Here is an 18904-nt window from a genome sequence, read left to right on the forward strand (position 1 = left end):
TGGCTGTAGATGTTATTTTTTATTAATTACATTGATCACTGTTTTCCCCCGTGCACGTCCTCCTTCTAGCTTCAAAAAGGCCTTTGGAACTTCAGAAAAAGAGAAGACTTGCTCAACAACTGGATGGATCTATGAAACAAAAACAGAGATCACTTGGGCAGGGATCAAATGACTGAGCATGATCCTAACAGCTTCTCCCCTACTGCACTTCAAAGTTATATGTAATAAGTAACTAAAATACAGTGACATCTAACCTTGAACACTAATATAGTCATCTACTGTTCAAAGCTCTCATCTGCAGGACCCAGAGAAAGCAGATGGATACACTGATTCTACCTTATGTTCCATACATTAATATTTGGAGAAAGAGAAGTGTTTTACACACTTTTCTTCGTTGTTGACATTTATTATTTATTTCATGTTCAACTCAACACATGCACCACATTCAAAGCTCCACAGGGCCAGATTTTTAAAAGGTATTTAGGCACCTTTGGGGATATTTGAAAGCATCTATGTGCCTAAATCCCACTGGAGTCAGTGGGACTTAAGTGCTTTTGAAAATCTCATTAGGCCCCCACCTTTAAAAATGCCTTAAGAGTACAAGCCCCATACTTGTTCTCATAAGTCACTTTGGGCTAGTTTTTAAAAGGTGTACCTAATTCCCCTTTAAAGCAGTGGAGTTAGGCATCTAGATATCTTTAAAAATTCCACCCTTTAAATCCATACCTTTAAAAATCGATGTATAATTTACATGGTACAAGTTGTTTCTTGATCTAACAGCTATCTTGACGTATTAATTTTGCAAAGTAATCCTATGCACGGTTTTCATGTCATCTCCAAATAAAGTGAAGCAACCACAGTCGCTGTCCCCATCCCAGTGTGGAAATCAGCACTGCTTCACTCTTCTTATTTATACATATTCCTCCCCTGGCTTTTGCTAATGGTCACATTTCATCTGTACCCAGGGAGGGGGAATATTAGCTTCTTCTGAAAACATCTCATTGACAGCCAAAAAGGGTGCTAGAAAAGGCATCGCATATTGAGCTCTCTTCCCAGAGGCCAAGATAACAAGCTCTACAAGAACACTATCCAGAGGATGATCTCACACCTTGATGCAATATTCCTGCAGCACTGGGCTGGCCTCTATCATCTTTATGGAAAGAAAGATTAACATTAGCTGGTTCTGCATCTAACTGTTGCAGTGATCAGCATTTAAATAAAGCCCTAAACACCCTATTTATTATACTAGAAAGATGCTTGTCATTTATAACACCCTATTGATAATGACAACTCTCCTCAGGGAGAAGCTGCTCTTCATTTTCCTCCCCAATCTCTGTAGCTGAATACTTTAAAAATTCATAATTATTCTCTCACGTTACCATACTATTCAAATATCTCAATGCCAAAGGCATAATGCAACAAGACAAGCAGCTTGCAAACTTCAGAAGCAGTGGCTCTTTTTCAAGCTTCTAAGCAAACAGCCCCCCTCTCTCTCCCCCAATTTTACCAAACTGCAAAGGTTCATTTTCAGAAACACACCCCAGGAAATGAGTGCATAGCACATCTACCAGTGAAGGTTCCATATATGCACTTCACATGCAAGGTTTTGAAAACTCGCCACCTAATATATTCCCCCAACAGCTGCACAACCCCAATATAGTAGCTGAAAGTCCTCCTATAGGGTCCTTCACTCATTCCTCTGCATATTTTCAGTTCATATTATTGATATTAAACACCCTACAGCAAAGCCCAAATGCTGCAATAAAGAATGGGGGAGGGATAGCTCCGTGGTTTGAGCTTTGGCCTGCTAAACCCATGGTTGTGAGTTCAATCCTTGAGGGGGCCATTTAGGGAACTGGGATAAAACTCTGTCTGGGGATTGGTCCTGCTTTGAGCAGTAGGTTGGACTAGATGACCTCCTGAGGTCCCTTCTAACCCTGATATTCTATTAATCGATTTGTATGACTACAAAAAGCCAGGACATTAGTAATCAAACCAACCTATTATGCCACAGTAGTCACCTGCTCTCTTCAAGAAGTCACAATCATTTTTGACTCAGAAGTCAAATCAGCAGTGCCACGTGGAAGAGCATGCATGACTGAGATGTAAGCTCCCACACAAAAGAAAACTTGGAAGAAAGGATCAGAATTAGTATATTTGATTCTCCCCTAAAGCCATTGTGCTAATATATATTCGCCAGCTGCATCAAGCATGCACACTCTAGAGTGACATGGTAGGTGAGGGAATATCTTCTGTTGGTGAGAGAAGTTTTCGAGCTACTTCAGGTCTGGGGTCTCTATAGCTCGAAAGCTTGTCTGTCTCACCACCAGAAGTTGGTCCAATAGAAGATATTACCTCACGCACCTTGTCTCTCTAATATCCTGGGACTGACACAGCTACAACACGGTATACCACACTCCGGAGTGTAAGTTTTACCTGGCTGAACAAGGGGAGCAACACAATCTATGTTTTCTTTGCAGTGTGATGGAGAAATGGCAGAGGGGGCAGTCAGATGCTGCATAGCACTCACTACTATCCCAAATTGGAGCAATTCTGACTGAGTTCAAGACTAACTTGGTTTTGCTACGCTGGTCAAAATCAGTGCTGCCCTAGCGATCAGGGTCAGGGAGGTAAAGCAATAGTGTCTTTGGCTATACTGTTGGAGTGGATCAAGCAAATGCTGTGACTATTTGCAAGGGAAATGTAGGTTTCAGAGTAGCAGCCGTGTTAGTCTGTATCCGCAAAAAGAAGAACAGGAGTACTTGTGGCACCTTAGAGACTAACAAATTTATTAGAACATAAGCTTTCGTGGACTACAGCCCACTTCTTCGGATGCATCCGAAGAAGTGGGCTGTAGTCCACGAAAGCTTATGTTCTAATAAATTTGTTAGTCTCTAAGGTGCCACAAGTACTCCTGTTCTTCTTTTTAAGGGAAATGTAGCATCAGCAGCACTGACTGTCCTCCATTGCTTCAGCAGCAGCAGCAGTGGGGGGAAAGAGCAGGGAAAATTCACTAACTTGTTTGTCCAGAGCGTGACTTGAGGAACCTGAACGACCTATAACTTATTAAAATAACAAGATCTATTTGCTGAGCTTCACTTCAGTTTAAAACAAAGAGAGGTAGATTGTTCAGAAACGCACAGTACACAGGAGAAAACCACTGATTAGCCCAGGGTGAGCATGGCCTGTGCCAGGGTGAGGCAGTGATCAGAAAAGGTTGGAGCTCAGATATGATCCCCAGGTGGAAGCACAGAAGAGCCATTTACAAGGAAAGGCACAATAAGGATAATTCCAGACACCAACACTGGTTATATAAAGATTTCAGAACAAAAACGACTATTACCCTCCATAGACCCAACATACATTTTGAACTACTTGTGATTACTTGTATCAGGTTATAACACTATGTCTTAGGTTCTCAATATATTACATAAAGTTCACAGCACATTTTAAAAATAGTGCTCTAGGGGATTCAGAGGAATCCCTAGCCCAACCTGATATACGCAGTGTTTTGCATTCTATCACTGCCACTAAATGCTCACAGCTCATATGCTCCATTGTTAGAAACCTCTGGTCTGAGTTAAACACTGACCCCTCTAGAGACATGAATACTAAATTGATGATCCTGGCAATCTAAAGCATTAAAAAATTTCTCTGGCCTGCTGATTAGTCCATTGTCTGGATACCCCTGAAAGGGCTGACCATATCACTGCACAATGAGTCATTTGGCCTTTACTATAATCAACTGACTCAGATAAAATCTCTTCCTGTGAACAGGCAGGCGGGCTGGAGGGAGCGTCCCTGCTTGCTGAATACATGATAATAAGTGGAGATTAACTGGATAATGCAAACACTGTCTATTTACAGCCACACATCAGACCCCTGCCAGTGGACACTTACTTGTTCAGGGAAACAGGATTAAATACTAAAGGGTGGGGAGAGAAGGGATTACACCCACCACTACAGAATTGTTTATCTGAAAAAATAGATTGAGTTTGAATATTCTCTTGCTCTCCGTTCTTAACAATGCACAGAACATTATAGATATGGATCCCTGGGCTCTTCACTGAGCTCCTTACATGTTTTAAAAGGGGGAGGAGAGAGAGAGGAAACCTATTTGCTAATGTTAGTTAAGAGTCTGAAATGTATCAAATCCGGCTCTGAACTCAACAGGCTATGACTGAAATGCCGCATTTGGAGTCCACTCAGTAGTAATAATTTTCAAACTTTTGGCCAATCTGAATCCTTCCCTGCCGGTCTGTATTTCTCTGATAAGAGAGATGCACTGGCCCTTTCAATTCTGAAGTGAACAGACGAGCCTAAATCCTGCAGTCCTTACTCAGGTAAAACTCCCTAGGAGCTTTGAGCAAGAACTGAAGAATCAAACCCCATAACTCAAAAGCAATGATATTGCACTGGTTCTTTTCTGTGTTTTTACAGCACCCAGCACACTGATCCTGAGTAGGGTCTTTGGACATGAATATAAATGTTTACTACTAACAATGCACTGCATATAAATATGCAGATTTATCCACAAACTTTACACAATATGTATTTTGGGTTGAAGTGAAGAACACACTGTAATTTTGAGACATGAAAGCACAGTACCACCTAGATCAGAGGCACTCGTTCTGTGAAAAGGGCCAAATTTCATTTGTAACTATGGTTCATGAGCCAAGGTATAAACGTAGGACTCAATACTCCCCTCCCTGCATCCACAGTGAATCTCCCCTGATGTCAATGAGAAGTTTTCACAAAGATCATTAGTTGAACTGGCTTTGATGTTACAACTAAATTTCATTTTTGTTTGGTACTTTATTGTCACTAAGTAGAAAATAGGCTCACCTTTAGGAACACCGCTATTTCTGCCTTTTGTTTCTCTTCCTTCCCCATCACCTTTCTGTTTCTCTCCCTCTTCCATGCCTTTGTTTCTCTCCTTTCTTATGTCTGCATTTCTTTCCCTGCTGCATCTCTCAAGTCCCACTTTCCATGGCCTTCTCTCCCACCCCCTTCTCCATTTCACCACTGAAATGATATGCAATGAAATAGTTAATGCTGACATTAGAAGTGTCATCAATAGGCTCTAGATTTAACATCATAGTGAGATTAATGGGGGAGGAAAGTTCACACCTCTTGGAGGCACTGTTTGAAGTTGCTGTGATTACTCGTGTCACATATTCAAGGGTAGCTTTGGAACCCAAAGGCTAGAAACAGGGTTTTTCTTCTTAATGAAAGCTTAGAATCTCCAGAAAATATGAGTATTATGTGCACAAAAATATATCGAAGAGTCTGACTTCTCTCGCCTTGATTTTAAAGTAACTAGAACGTCAGAAATGCCTAATGAAAAATGATCAAATATGAACACACATGCTCTGGTGGTAAAGACCCAGGAATGGGAGGGAGAAGTTCTGGATTCTATTTAAAGCTTTACCAAGGACTTCTTATGAGACCCTAGATAAGTCACAAACCTCTCTCTCTGCCTTAGTTTCTCCATCTGTCAAATGGTAACAATACCTAATTCACCGGGTGTCTTTGCGTCATATACACTAGCTGCTCTTCTGGTATCTTTTAAAGAATTAAAACAGACATATTATGTGTCTTAAAACAATATACTGCTCTTGTCTAATTGCAGTTATGACAGAGTAACACATGTGATTAATAAAATTCTGACAGCAAAGTCCAAGTGAATCCAGTTATGTTTGGGGGTTTAATGACCAAATACAGCCTGTGCGTCACTAACAGGAGCAGCTGGAGCCGTTTCCAGCACAATGAGGAGGAACAAGAGACTGGAGCCAGCCCAAGCGTATTGTGTTTGCCAGGCCAGGCTCGCCTCAATACAAGTTAGAGTGGCTGGATTCAGCTAATTTACCCCATGTTAAACACACTGGACTATGCAGAGAAAGGCTCTAATGAACAGCTTCTCTTGTAGAACTCTCTAGTCTAGTAGCAGGCAGTGGAATTGTTCTATATTACGTCACACACTCTTCAGTGTTACTCACTTGTACTGTTAGTTTAATTTGACTGGTGTTATAAATCCCACACAAACAAGAAGGGAGAACTGTTTGTGCAGCTGCATCTCCTATTTATACTTCCCCTCTACCTGAGTTTGCTTTTTTCAAGCAGAAGGAAATGTCTCCCCTCCCCGTGGTTTGCACACTCCTAGGGGGAAGGGCTGAGAAAACAAAACACCACGCCATGTTCAGAAGCTGTTTTGTTCACCACCTTTACCCATTCTACTGTAGCTATTTTTGGTAAATCTAGATGTATTTTCCCGCCCCAGAAGACAAAATCCCTGAAAGTCAATGCTGATTAACCACAGAATACACAGCTGCATCAGACTAACCAAGAGAGAGAGCAACACATTTGAGTAAGTATCTGCTTACACGGTTCCAGGTCTAATCATGATTTATGTGAATCTGAATATTCAAATAAAGTCCAACACCTGTGTAAAGAGTGTACATTTTGTGTTAGCTTTGCTCATGGAAATTGTATTAATGTAAGCACTGAGTATTTTCATGAACATAGTGAGCAAGCTATACTATCTGAGAAGAGAGGAACAGATGGGTTTTAATAAAACAGAATTCACAGCCACAGCTAAATGCAGCTCTAGAGTTCTTTCTCTTTTAAAAGAGAACAAAAAACCCTACAGAGATGGGTTATTTAACAGAAAGTCTTTGCAACATCTCTCAAAAATCAATACCTCTGGGTTCCAGCCAACCAGCACAAAAAGCTAATTAAAGTCAAAGCATATCCACACAGAGCATCTAAACATACAAAGCTAGGCAGGGTGCGGGTAAGCTTTCCAACTGATCTTGGCCTGGAGAGGGATGGACTCTGCAGGTACTTCTTCACTGCAGAGTCGACATGGACTCTTATCCAAGTATTGTCTGAAATCCCCCTTTCTTCCACACGCAAAAATCTCTGACCTTAGTTTAGTGGTTGCTTCATCCAAAGCTAACTGAACAATCTAGCGATGTAGGCTAAAGCCCAAATCCGGCTGATAGTCCTCCAATGCCTTCCCACAATTCCCCATGTGCCAAGAAGGACAGACAAATACTCCCACAATTCACTAGGAAAGAATCATAGTGGCTCAGCATATTGCAGCACAGAGAACCATGGGATATGTCCCCTAGAACATACACAGATGAGCGCAGCAGCAGTGTGGACATAGCAACTCAAATGTCGCTTTGCAGGGCAGCTGCTCAGAGCCTGCCTACGCTAACCAGGGTGTTCATATCCGGGTGACAATCACCTCAGTTAACTCTAAAGTGAAGACAAATCCTGGGACTTTCCACTGGCTGGTCAGTACTTCAGAGGTGGCATATTGGATATATGGGCAGAATAGGAAGTGCAGCTTATCCTGTGGGCCTGGTCAATAGCACTAAAAAGGTGAATAGCAGCAATGAAGTGGCCCAAAGATCATTCAGGAATTGGGAAAAAAGAAGGACAAAACTAAAAATACCAGTTTCTGGAAGAGGAGGGGGAAATATATAGTGGAGAGAAAGGAAATCCAAATGGGGACATAATTTGATTACCTACACACTTCTAGAAAAGGACCCATCTTTTAGCCCCAGGAGTGTGAAATGGCCTGGAGATTCATGTTCTAGAATCAACAGTGCACAGGGGCAGGTTCTCTTCCTTGTTCTGCTTCAACAGCACAAAGGCAGTAGGAAACTGTCCATAGCATCTCTGCTGGAGATTTCCCCACTATGGGGGAGTCCCCAAAAGGTGCTGAGACGCAAGGCCAGTTCTTACAGCACCGCATCTCCCAGCATGTGTGGATTGAGGGGAGACGAATTACACTGTCAGGAGGAGCCTCCCCATCCTCTCTTGCAGACAACTTGTAACAAGCTCTTAAACTTGGGGAAATTAGGAAAGTAATAGTACACCTTCCTCATCATGACCCTTTTCTGATTCCACTGTGGAAAACTTCATGACAATTGACAATTTAAGAGACAATGGAGCTTGATGAAATTATGTTAAAGTATCACTGAATTTTATACTCCTAAAGAGAGAAATAATTACATTCAAGATTCCCCACACCACTCTGTCAATGCATGTCAGCTGTGACTGGTAATACCCTAAATATTCTAGCACTGTACATGTCTGGGGGTGGTTGGGTACATGGATAGAAGAAGCAGTCAAGTTCATTTTGACTGAAGAACCAACCAGGTGTCCCTACTACCCCAGCACCCTTTTTTAATTTTCACTGTCAGAGTTTAGGCTAAACAATCACTTCCAGTGCCAAAAGTAGCCCGTTTTGCCTATAGCCCAATACATTTTATGTCTGAAAAGAGGGGAGAATCCTATTATTAACAAAGTAGGAAACACCAATGTCTACATTCTGTACACTGGGCGAGAACTAAGCGAGAAGGAAAAGTTGAAAAGCAACAATTAACCCTCTCACTGAACAGTTTGTAATGTTTTATTCCAGGGGTAGGCAACCTTTCAGAAGTGGTGTGCCGAGTCTTCGTTTATTCACTTTAATTTAAGGTTTCGCGTGCCGGTAATACATTTTAACGTTTTTTAGAAAGTCTCTCTCTATAAGTCTATATTATATAACTAAACTATTGTTGTATGTAAAGTAAACAAGGTTTTCAAATGTTTAAGAAGCTTCATTTAAAATTAAATTAAAATGCTGATCTTACACTGCCAGCCTGCTCACCCCGCTTTCAGCCTGGGGTTCTGTTCACCTAGGCTGGCAGTGGGCTGAGCGGGGCCTGCGGGACGCTGGCTGGCAAAAGGGACGGCAGCCGGGACCCCAGACCTGGGGGAGGTTCAGGGGTCAGGGCAGAGGGCTGGGGGTGTGTGGAGGGGTGCAGGGTAGAAGGCTGTGTGCGGGGGGTTCAGGGCAGAGGGCTGGGTGTGTGGGGGGGGTTCAGGGGTCAGGGCAGAGGGCTGGGGGGTGTGGGGGATGCAGGGCAGAAGCCTGGGGAGGTGTGGGGGTTCAGGGGTCAGGCAGAAGGCTGGGTGTGGGAGGGAGTTCAGGGGTGTGGAGGTGCAGGGCAGAAGGCTGGGTGTGTGTGTGGAGGGGGGTCAGGGCAGAGGGCTGGGGTGCTCAGCTTGTGGGGGTGCTCCCAGACCCCTGCCCTGAGCGGCTCAAGGCAGGGGTCTGGAAGGGATATGCCCTGTTCCACCCCCTTCCCCACGGTCCCGTTCCTACCTCTTCTCTGCCTCCTCTATGGAGCATGGAGCACACTGCCACTCGTCCCCCTCGCAAGGGCGATCAGCTGATCGGCGCAGGGAGAGGGAGCAGGAGGAGGAGGGGCAGGAAAACACCACACTGGGGGAAGAAGCAGGGGAGGGGGGAAGCTTGGCTGCCGCAGGACCAAGCTTCTGCCTCTTGCCCCCGCAGGGGAGAGCGGTGGGGGGGCTGAGTGGGGCTGGGGGCTGGGACCTCGACAGCGTGCCACTTAAAATCGGCTTGCGTGCCATGTTTGGCACATGTGCCGTAGGTTGCCGACCCCTGTTTTATTCCTTAACTGTGAATTATACACTTTTTAAGGCAAAGCAGCATTTATTCCAGCAATTATAAAGTGGGTTAAACTACAGATTCTAACATACCTTTCCTGATTCAACCAGTTTTGCTATCTCATCCAAAGATTGGCCGCTCGGTGTGAAAAATGCCCATCGATAATGGATTCCTTTACAGAGGTGCTGAAATGGACAGATCACACAAACACACATAAAGAGTTACAAAAGAAACTCAAAATGTGAACTGTACATTTAAACAAGAGAGTCAGAGCCTAGAAAGGTATCTTAAGAAAAATGTGGTAAATATTTTCTGGCATCTAAACGTCACAGAAGCACATGGACTAGATGTATGCACATGGATGTTGCGCCGTCACAATAAGATCAGAATCCAACTGCATGAGTTGGCTAGTTGTGATAAAAGCCTTATCTTCACAGCCAGACAAGCAAGACTGTTTCTTATACAAGATGTAAACTGTGCAAAGTCACACTTTTTATATATATATATATATATATATATACACACACACACACTCACACTCTCTCTCTCACACACAGAATGAATTCTGCTGGGGATTCAGAGCCTTTCACCTGTATGTAATCAGTTCAAATCCAGCCCAGGGTGGCGATGGCAGAAAATCATTTCTGCCTGATGACTGGTTGGTGGCCCATTTGAAGTGGGCTGTTTGTCTCAGTCCAGCTCTCAGCAGACAGGCATACTCATACTATCACTTGGTGTTTGCATCAGTGGCTAAGAACTGAGTAGACCTAGAGAGAATGAGCTATTTGTACCCTCTCTCACTCACAGAGGCAGGGTTGATTCACATTAGGGGAGCAATGTGAAAAAAGTCGCTGCTACGCATCACACTCCTTGAAGAGCCAGCCACCTTCCATCTTTGAAGCTGTCAATCCAATGTCATTCACTACTGTTCAATTAATTATATTATATATTATAGTAAGTATAGTAAATTATTCATTAAAATACATAAATTATGTTAAATATACATAAAAAGGAAATTATATTATACACACACACAAATATAGGCAGTCCTACAAGGTCAACCTGGGCTCTGACAGTAAAGTCAGCTTTTTCTAGCTCAACTTCATTGTCAGTAATATAGATTCTGCAGGCCAGCTTTTACTCTTGGATACATCATGCAGAGACAGAACTAAAGGTTCTGCTGAAAAAGGTGGTGTCATTTGTACAAGATAGCTGCATTTTAAAGGCTGACACTGACAAACAGGGGCCTACTCCTACCAATTTTGCTAGGAGAAAGAGATGAATCAAAAAGGGGATTTTGATTAAAATTTCAGGAAGATCTCACATTCAAATCATACAAGTCCGGAGTAACTCCAATGATGGAAATCTGGTTTGAGAACAGAATCAGGGCCTGGATTTTTCAAATCCAATTGAAACGTGATACATAACACAAAATGCCTCTCACGTAAACATGCGGAAAGCTGCACTGAGCAATATGTGTACAGCCTTCTTTCCAGGCTCGTACTTCACTTCATTATGAACAGGAGGCCTCCCTTTTAAAGTGTCAGTATTAGACTTGGGGTCTCATTCGAATATGCAGCCACAGCAACTGCTGAAACAGCACTCCTTTGGAGAGCAAGAATTGCCTGTTCAGGAAAAAAACAAGCCTTTAAAAAAATAAAGAGTTCACCTGTCTGTTTCAGACAGAAAGAAATTATTTAAAAAAGTAAAGACAGAAAAATTAGGGTAACAATATCACCACCCAGAAACACGAGTCGGAAGAGAGGAAAAAGGAAAAAAAAAAGTGTTTCTTAGCTGTCCTGTGGGAATTCTCTCCTTTAGGGATGAAGATGGCACATCACTGGAGCAAACAATGTGTTGGGTGAAATCCTGACCCCAATGAAGTCAATAGCAAAACTCCCATTGACTTCAATGGGGCCAGGATTTCATCTGTTGCATTTACTGTAGACATACCAACAGGACTTACTATGAAAAAAGTAGAATGAAAAATCTTAACTCAGAGGCACCCAAAACACTCCCACATCAGCCAGACAGATATCAGTTCTCACTCAACTATCACCAACCCTGTATGTGGACGGTTTCAGAGTAGCAGCCGTGTTAGTCTGTATCCGCAAAAAGAAGAACAGGAGGACTTGTGGCACCTTAGAGACTAACAAATTTATTAGAGCATAAGCTTTCGTGGACTACAGCCCACTTCTTCGGATGCATCCGAAGAATTTAATAAATTTGTTAGTCTCTAAGGTGCCACAAGTCCTCCTGTTCTTCCTGTATGTGGAGGAAAGGAAAAAACAGCTGGGAGAGTATGAGCATGCCTAACTAAGCACACAGGAATGAGGCAAAAAAAACCCAAAACATGTACCAGGAGACTAACTGCATCCAAACTCCTTATTTCATAGAGTTAAAGCATCCATTTTGTTACTGTACCTTTACAGTTTTGGTTCCAATCGTGACTCCTGTTTGTAGCATGCCATCAGCTACTCCAAGCCTGTCCACATTCAGTAGAAAGGGTGTTACCAAAGTAACATATGTGGCTCCTGACCATTTCTTGAGGAAATCTGGAGACCATTTTTCAGTGGGTCCACCAACATTATCTAGGATGAAATCAAACCTGGAAACAGGGAAAAAATGTGTTTGGAAAGCACGGTGTTGCACTGAAAAAATACAGAAACAGGCCAACAGTCTTGTAATTAACTTGTTTATTTGAGAGAAAAGGTGATTCTAAGCAGAGATTGACTATAGCTGAAATGTCCATTTACAGACGCAAGGCATTGAAACAATCTGTGCACAGGAATGTAGCATGGAAGACCCAGACTTTCAACTAAATCCTAGTTCACTATGTGAAAGTAGAATGAATTATATTGTAAAAGTAGAATGGATTAAAGAAATGCTGTATGTTCCTTTAAGCAGGAATGAGGAATGTTGAGATAAAGTTGACAGGAAGAGAAACATTGTATTGAACAATGGGTCCACTTAAGCTGATGGTGGGACATTAACAGGAGATCGGTAAGAGTTAATAAGGAAATAAAATATGTGTGTCTAGCCCCAGGTAAACTTATCAGTTCTGCTCCCTTTTTCATCTTGTTAAGTTCGCGCCCTTTTTATCTGAATAAATAAGATAGTTTGGGCCTTGCATGGCACTCACATTATCTGGGTGTATTAGCAGAGCGCTTTTGCTAATAAACAGAGTGGTCTGACAAACTGTGAGTCCTGAGTCTGACTTTGACAATTATAACCCAGCCTCACTGTACACAGAGATTGTACCTATATGTTACTGGTCATTCACTAAAGACAGGATACAACCATCTCAGGGCCAACTAACAATCTCACTGTAGCTAAACTGAACATCACCCTAATTGTTTAGAATCACTATGACTTTGTTACATTGGCCTACACATGCAGCAGCATATAGGGTATGTGAAAGACAAGCTGTGTCCACACTCACTGTGGTGTAGTCCTCAAAGGCTCTGACAGCAGGGAGGCAGCAGGGAAAGGCTCCAGTAGCTCCCCTCCACTGAGGCCTTTCACTGCAGTGAGGAAAAGGCTTTGTCAGGGGAGAGGCAGGGGAGCTGCTGGAGCGTTTCACTGCGGGAAAAGCCTCCGACAATGGGGAGACAGCACGACACTACAGTGCTAAAAATATCAGTGTAGACAGGGGAAAGACTGCCTGTGCATGTAGGATTCAGATGTGTAGGTTTCAGAGTAGCAGCCGTGTTAGTCTGTATCCGCAAAAAGAACAGGAGTACTTGTGGCACCTTAGAGACTAACAAATTTATTAGAGCATAAGCTTTCGTGGACTACAGCCCACTTCTTCGGATGCATATATGCATATATATATATATGAAGTGGGCTGTAGTCCACAAAAGCTTATGCTCTAATAAATTTGTTAGTCTCTAAGGTGCCACAAGTACTCCTGTTCTTTTTTCAGATGTGTAGGACATTCTACTCACCTATGCTATTTATACCCGTGCTAGCGGGGCGTGCTGTGTCTTTACATACTGCTGCAAGTGTAGACCCACCTTACGATAGTTTCAAGATATTCTAGAGCTTCACATTCTTCTCCCAAGCAATATTTGCTTGAAAGTTTGAAATTCAAACTATTTAGATTCAAATATAATTATCACAATTTATATTTGAATAATTCTTTAAGAAAAAACAAGCAAAAAATCCTTAAGGTGGGAATTCCTAACAAACAACTAATTCCAAGGAAAACTCTAAACAATACATTTTAAACATAAATGTATTTATCTTGAAACATTTGTTATTTATCTGAGACAGCTGGACTAGGCTTCCAGAAAAGCTCAATCTATTCCCAACTCTCCTGCACACTTGCTATCAGACTTTAGTCACGTAACTGCTCCATGCTTCAGTTTCCCTTTCTGTAAAATGAACTATTAGTGCTTACTTACCTCACACAAACTTGTAAAGCTTAATTAATTAATGTTTCCAATGTTGTTATAGCTGTGTTGGTCTCAAGATATTAGAGAGACAAAGTGGGTGAGGTAATATCTTTTATTGGAGCAACTTTGGTTGGTGAGAAAGACAAGCTTTCAAGCCTAGAGCTCTTCTTCAGGCCTGCTTCAGCAGCACTGCAAACATTACTGAATTAAGCTTTGCAAATCCTGTGTGAGGTATGCCAACACCAACGGTTCATTTTACAGAAAGGGAAACTGAGGCACGAAGCAGTTAAGTCTGAAGCAGAGCTCTGTGTAGCTTGAAAGCTCGTCTCTCTCACCAACAGAAGTTAATCCAGTAAAAGATATTACCTCATCCACCTTGTCTTTCATTAATGTTTGTAAGCATTTTGAGATCCTTGGAGGGAAGCTGATACAGTTGTGGAAATCATTATCATTATAGAAATGTGTTTAAATGAGTGAACTCTTCCCCATTGACTTAACCTATTTTTTTCTGACTTAATACTGCAGAGCAGTCTGTATTTATGATACTCATTTCACAGCCACATACAAAGGAGGGGAGGCAGAGAGCTTGCTTTAGAAAGTAAGGCTTTGCAAACAGGAAGGCTCAAAACCCCAGAGGCAGGGAGTCTGCCAGACTAATTTTGGATTCGAGCAACCCAAAAGGTACATGCAAGGGAGTCTGCTTGCTGCCTATGCCCCTACTGTACTATATACATATTTAACTGCATTAGTACATACAATGGTAACATTTTCAGTTGCTCTGCTACATCTCCAGATTTGTAATCAATCACATCATCTGCTCCAAGCTTTTTCACCAGGGTACTGGCATCCTGAGAACAAACGGCTGTCACATGACCACCCCAAGCTTTCATTAGCTATATATAAAAAACATAAAAAATTCTAAGGTTTAAAAATTATTTAAATAGTGAAAATACCTCAGAAGACCAACATCGCATTATCAACAGAATCCAAATAAACATCTGCAATAGAGAGAGAGCACAGCAGGTGCACTGTGTTACTGTGTAGGGCAACTCACTAACACAGGGATGGGCAAAATTTTTGGCCTGAGGGCCACATTTGCGTATGGAAATTGTATGATGGGCCATGAATGCTCATGAAATTGGGGGTTGGGGTGCGGGAGGAGGTGATGGCTCCATCTGGGGGTGCGGGTTGGGGGGGGGCAGAAATGAAGAGTTATGGGTGCGGGAGGGGGCTCCGGGCTGGGGCATAGGGTTGGGGTGCGGGGGGGGAGGGCTCTGGGTGAGGGTGGGCTCTGGGGTGGGGCTGAGGGGTTTGGGGTGCAGGAGGGTGCTTGGGCTGGGACCAAGGAGTTCGGAGGGCAGGAGGGGGTTCAGGGCTGGGGCAGGGGCACAGTGCATCAGGGGTGCAGGCTCTGGGCGGTGCTTACCTCAAGCAGCACCCAGAAGCAGTGGCATGTCCCCACTCCGGCTCCTACACGGAGGCGCGTCCAGGCAGCTCTGTGGGCTGCCCTGTCTGCAGGCGCTGCCCCTGCAGCTCCCACTGGCCACAGTTCCTGGGCAATGGGAGCTGCGGCGGCACTTGGGGTGGGGGCAGCGTGCAGAGCCCCCGGCTGCCTCTACTCGTAGGAGCCAGAGCGGAGACATGCCACTGTGTTTAATTAAATTCCAGTTACCATCCTAATGCAGCTTGTCACAAGTCATGAGCAAAAAGTTAATTATCTAGTAAATAGCAATATATCATTCACCATTTTCTAACATACTAAGAATGTACAATTAATAAGAATCTGAAAGCATTAAGCTATATAATAATATATAAATATGTGTAAATAGATATATATGGTTATAGTGTACCATAGGTATAAAAAAGATGTATCAAATCTAGTGTAAAGACACTATTTGGTTGTAAATCAGCTCACTAGAAACAATAATCTGGCTATCTGCAAACTTCGAAGAGCAAAACTATCACTAATTTATCATAGGGAGGGTGGCTGGTTAGTTTATAGTCTGCAAAGCTGCTCAAACAGAAAGGAATTTTGCTAATTATTTAATTTACCCTCTATTGTATACATTATTCTCACTCTTCACTGCAATATCTTCTTTGATATTTGCCAACCATAAACCTAACACAGGAATGAATTATTCTGCATGATGACAGGTAGCAATCACAACTACTCAGTGGCAGGCTCAACCTTTCTTACTGAACTCATTTAGCAACCTGCTTTATCAAGGCTCAGGCAGATAGCGTACTACTGAAAACTCTCTCATGCTCTTCTAAAGGCTATTACATGGAGGGAGGGATAGCTCAGTGATTTGAGCATTGGCCTGCTAAACCCAGGGTTGTGAGTTCAAACCATTTAGGGATCTGGGGCAAAATCGGTACTTGGTGAAGGCAGGGGACTGGACTCAATGACCTTTCGAGGTCCCTTCCAGTTCTACGAGATAGGTATATCTCCATTTATTTACAACTTTGAAATCTGAAAAAAACCACTTAGTGGTACAATCATCTAAAATGTATTTGTTTATACTCTGAAGACAAAGACGCTTGAGTGTAATGGGACATTGCTTTCAATCAAAAGCCCCAAATTTAATGCAAATGTACTAAGAACAAGTTTCAAGATGAATAGCTCATTAAAAAACACCTCCTCCTTTTAATTGAGATTAAAAAAGTGGGGAGGGGAAATTGCATTCTAAGCCACTACACTATATTTGATGCACATAAAAACATTAACACATTAAGGAGAATTTACATCAGAAAACAAAGCAGTTTGTTGAAATCATTATCAATTTATACCAGTTTATTCCACTTGGGGGTGAGGGAGGCAGGAAATCTAATCAAAACACAACAGATTTCAAGTCACATGGAAATTGGAGTCTCCTTCCCAGTAACTAAAGCCTTAAAGTGTAATCATTCACTTCCTACACCCATAACCTCTCTGCCCCTAAAGCCTACTCCTTCCTAACTTAGGCTAAGATAATAACTCAGTAGATGGAAATGATAAATCTCAAACTATTTTCAAACTCTCTTACCTTTGGGCTTGCACTGAGATCATTCAGTAGCTTGCTAATTCACCACCAACAGCCCCCACCTCCTTTCCCTTAAATCTTGATTATAGAGTACTTTCATAAAAGACTCACTGGGCTTATTGTAATACATCACCTGGATAGCAAAGGTACCAACTCCACCTGAAGCGCCGAAAATTAATATTCTGTAAAACAAGAGCAATTCCAATTGATAAAACCTAACTGCATAGCAAGACAATTCCACCATGTAAGAATCCACGTGAATTAAACTAATGAAATACCCAATATACACAAAGATTCCTTGATGATCCTATTTACATGAGGGGGAGGATTACAACAGGAAGATGAACATGAATGTAGGAGAGAAGTGTCAGCTAAGACAAAGGTCTGATGAATACAGCATTGCAGCAATCATAACAAATACCTAGGGTTATATTTTAGAGGAGGTGCCAACATGTCAGCTTTTAAAAAAAGTGCAAAATTTTAATAACATTCTACCTGAATGTCTCTTACAGTCTCAGATACCAGGCTATGTGAAATTAACAGCTCTGTTTCTCTTTCAAAATTGGTCCTTTGGACAGTTAACCTTTCAGATGACTAAAAATGTGAGGTAACGCTGTCAACTTACGCTTCTATGACAATAACACTATCTTCCAGTACAGCAAGGCAGCTCTTTGCCTTGTTCATTTGAGTTTTCCACTAATCCAGAAGTGGAACTGTAGGCCAATAATATTTTCATCAAAAGACAACTTAAAGGAAGCACTATTTCCACCCTTTCTCCCCAAAAGAACTGAATAATGTTAGCACTTCATAAGCTTAGACCCATACTTTATGCACCAAATTTTCATTGGTTTTGTGTTGCGATATTTCCTTAACAGAAAAATCAATTGTGAATGTAAACCTAAGAGAAAATATTTGTTTAAAGTGGTGGTATTTACAGTATTGGGACATTTTAGAACTCATGGAATGTAAGTCACATTATTAAACTCTATAGCTAACAGAAAAAAACATGTCATGAAGTAGACTAGGCAAAAGTAATTTTGAGGCTGAACTAAACCAAAATACATTTCTTTTCTAGAAATTCTACTGTAAATTGAGCAGAACTCTGCTAATTTTCATTTATAATTGGAAGAGATTACAGAATACCAAATGTTGAGAATGAGCAAATAAGATAAAGATCAGAGCTACTGCATCATAAAACACATTTTGCATTTATTTTGACAAGTGTACATTTACTTTACCTGTGTGTAATAAATACCTCATAGTATATTACTAAACACACTGCAGAATATTTTGTTAAAATAATCTAGTCTTAGTGATACGAGACCTCAGTACAGCACTCTAATCGTGGTGTTTTACAAACTTCATCTAGATACTTTCTAATAAATCTTTAATACATAGACCTATAAGAAAGTGTTACTTGAAGCCTATAAATGGAATTGTAAATTTTAAACCATCTGCTGACCAGTGCAGGAATATTTAAGTCAGAATTTTAGTGACTATTTTGTTCAAAAGACTGAAGTTCTGAGATATCTGATACTCCGTGGTGGTTTCATTGAAGTTTCAGTATCTTCAAGCAAAGGATGTTTCTGATTTAAATCCTCTCACTATGCTGGGGATGAAGAAAATTGCTTTTGCAATTCAAGATTGTTGTATACTGTCTGGATGATGGATTCAACATTTTGGTTTAAAAAAAAAAAAAAGGCACATACTTTTGCCAAACACCTTGCCAATTTTCTTCGTAACTTAAAATTTGCGATTTTCTCACTAACTTTTTGGAGAAAGCTATAGCTAAAGAATTGAAAATTCATCTTTTGAAGAGTGACCTAAGTAAAATATTTCAGTGGAAGTTTGGAACAGCTTTGGTGAGGGTTATCTTTTTATTCTAAAAGCCTCCAGGATACATGGGTCTTCTTTGTGCATGGTACAAGAGTTGCGCATCTGAAGCAAAGAGCACTAAGTAAATTTCCAGAAACAAAACAAGCAGTCAAAAAACTTTTTCATTACCCCAACCC

At 41.7% G+C, this 18904-nt stretch overlaps 1 protein-coding gene across 3 annotated transcripts in view; it reads right to left on the reverse strand.

The window, feature by feature from the left end:
• RTN4IP1 (reticulon 4 interacting protein 1) overlaps positions 1 to 18904 on the reverse strand; it is a 26725-nt gene continuing 7821 nt past the window's right edge. For 2 of the 3 annotated variants that reach the window (XM_042857662.2, XM_005287690.4), the window contains exons 5-9: positions 17026 to 17074; positions 14626 to 14762; positions 11897 to 12080; positions 9565 to 9657; positions 1 to 129 (exon numbers count right to left, since the gene is read on the reverse strand). In XM_042857662.2, coding sequence (XP_042713596.1) covers positions 13 to 129; positions 9565 to 9657; positions 11897 to 12080; positions 14626 to 14762; positions 17026 to 17074 — 580 coding nt within the window. In that variant the 3' untranslated portion in view covers positions 1 to 12. Of the gene's footprint in view, positions 130 to 4845; positions 5026 to 9564; positions 9658 to 11896; positions 12081 to 14625; positions 14763 to 17025; positions 17075 to 18904 lie in introns of all 3 variants that reach the window. The other variant, XR_006176210.2, reaches the window with a different exon arrangement.

This window comes from Chrysemys picta, chromosome 3 (assembly GCF_011386835.1).
Source record: "Chrysemys picta bellii isolate R12L10 chromosome 3, ASM1138683v2, whole genome shotgun sequence".
In the NCBI taxonomy this organism is placed as follows: domain Eukaryota; kingdom Metazoa; phylum Chordata; order Testudines; family Emydidae; genus Chrysemys; species Chrysemys picta.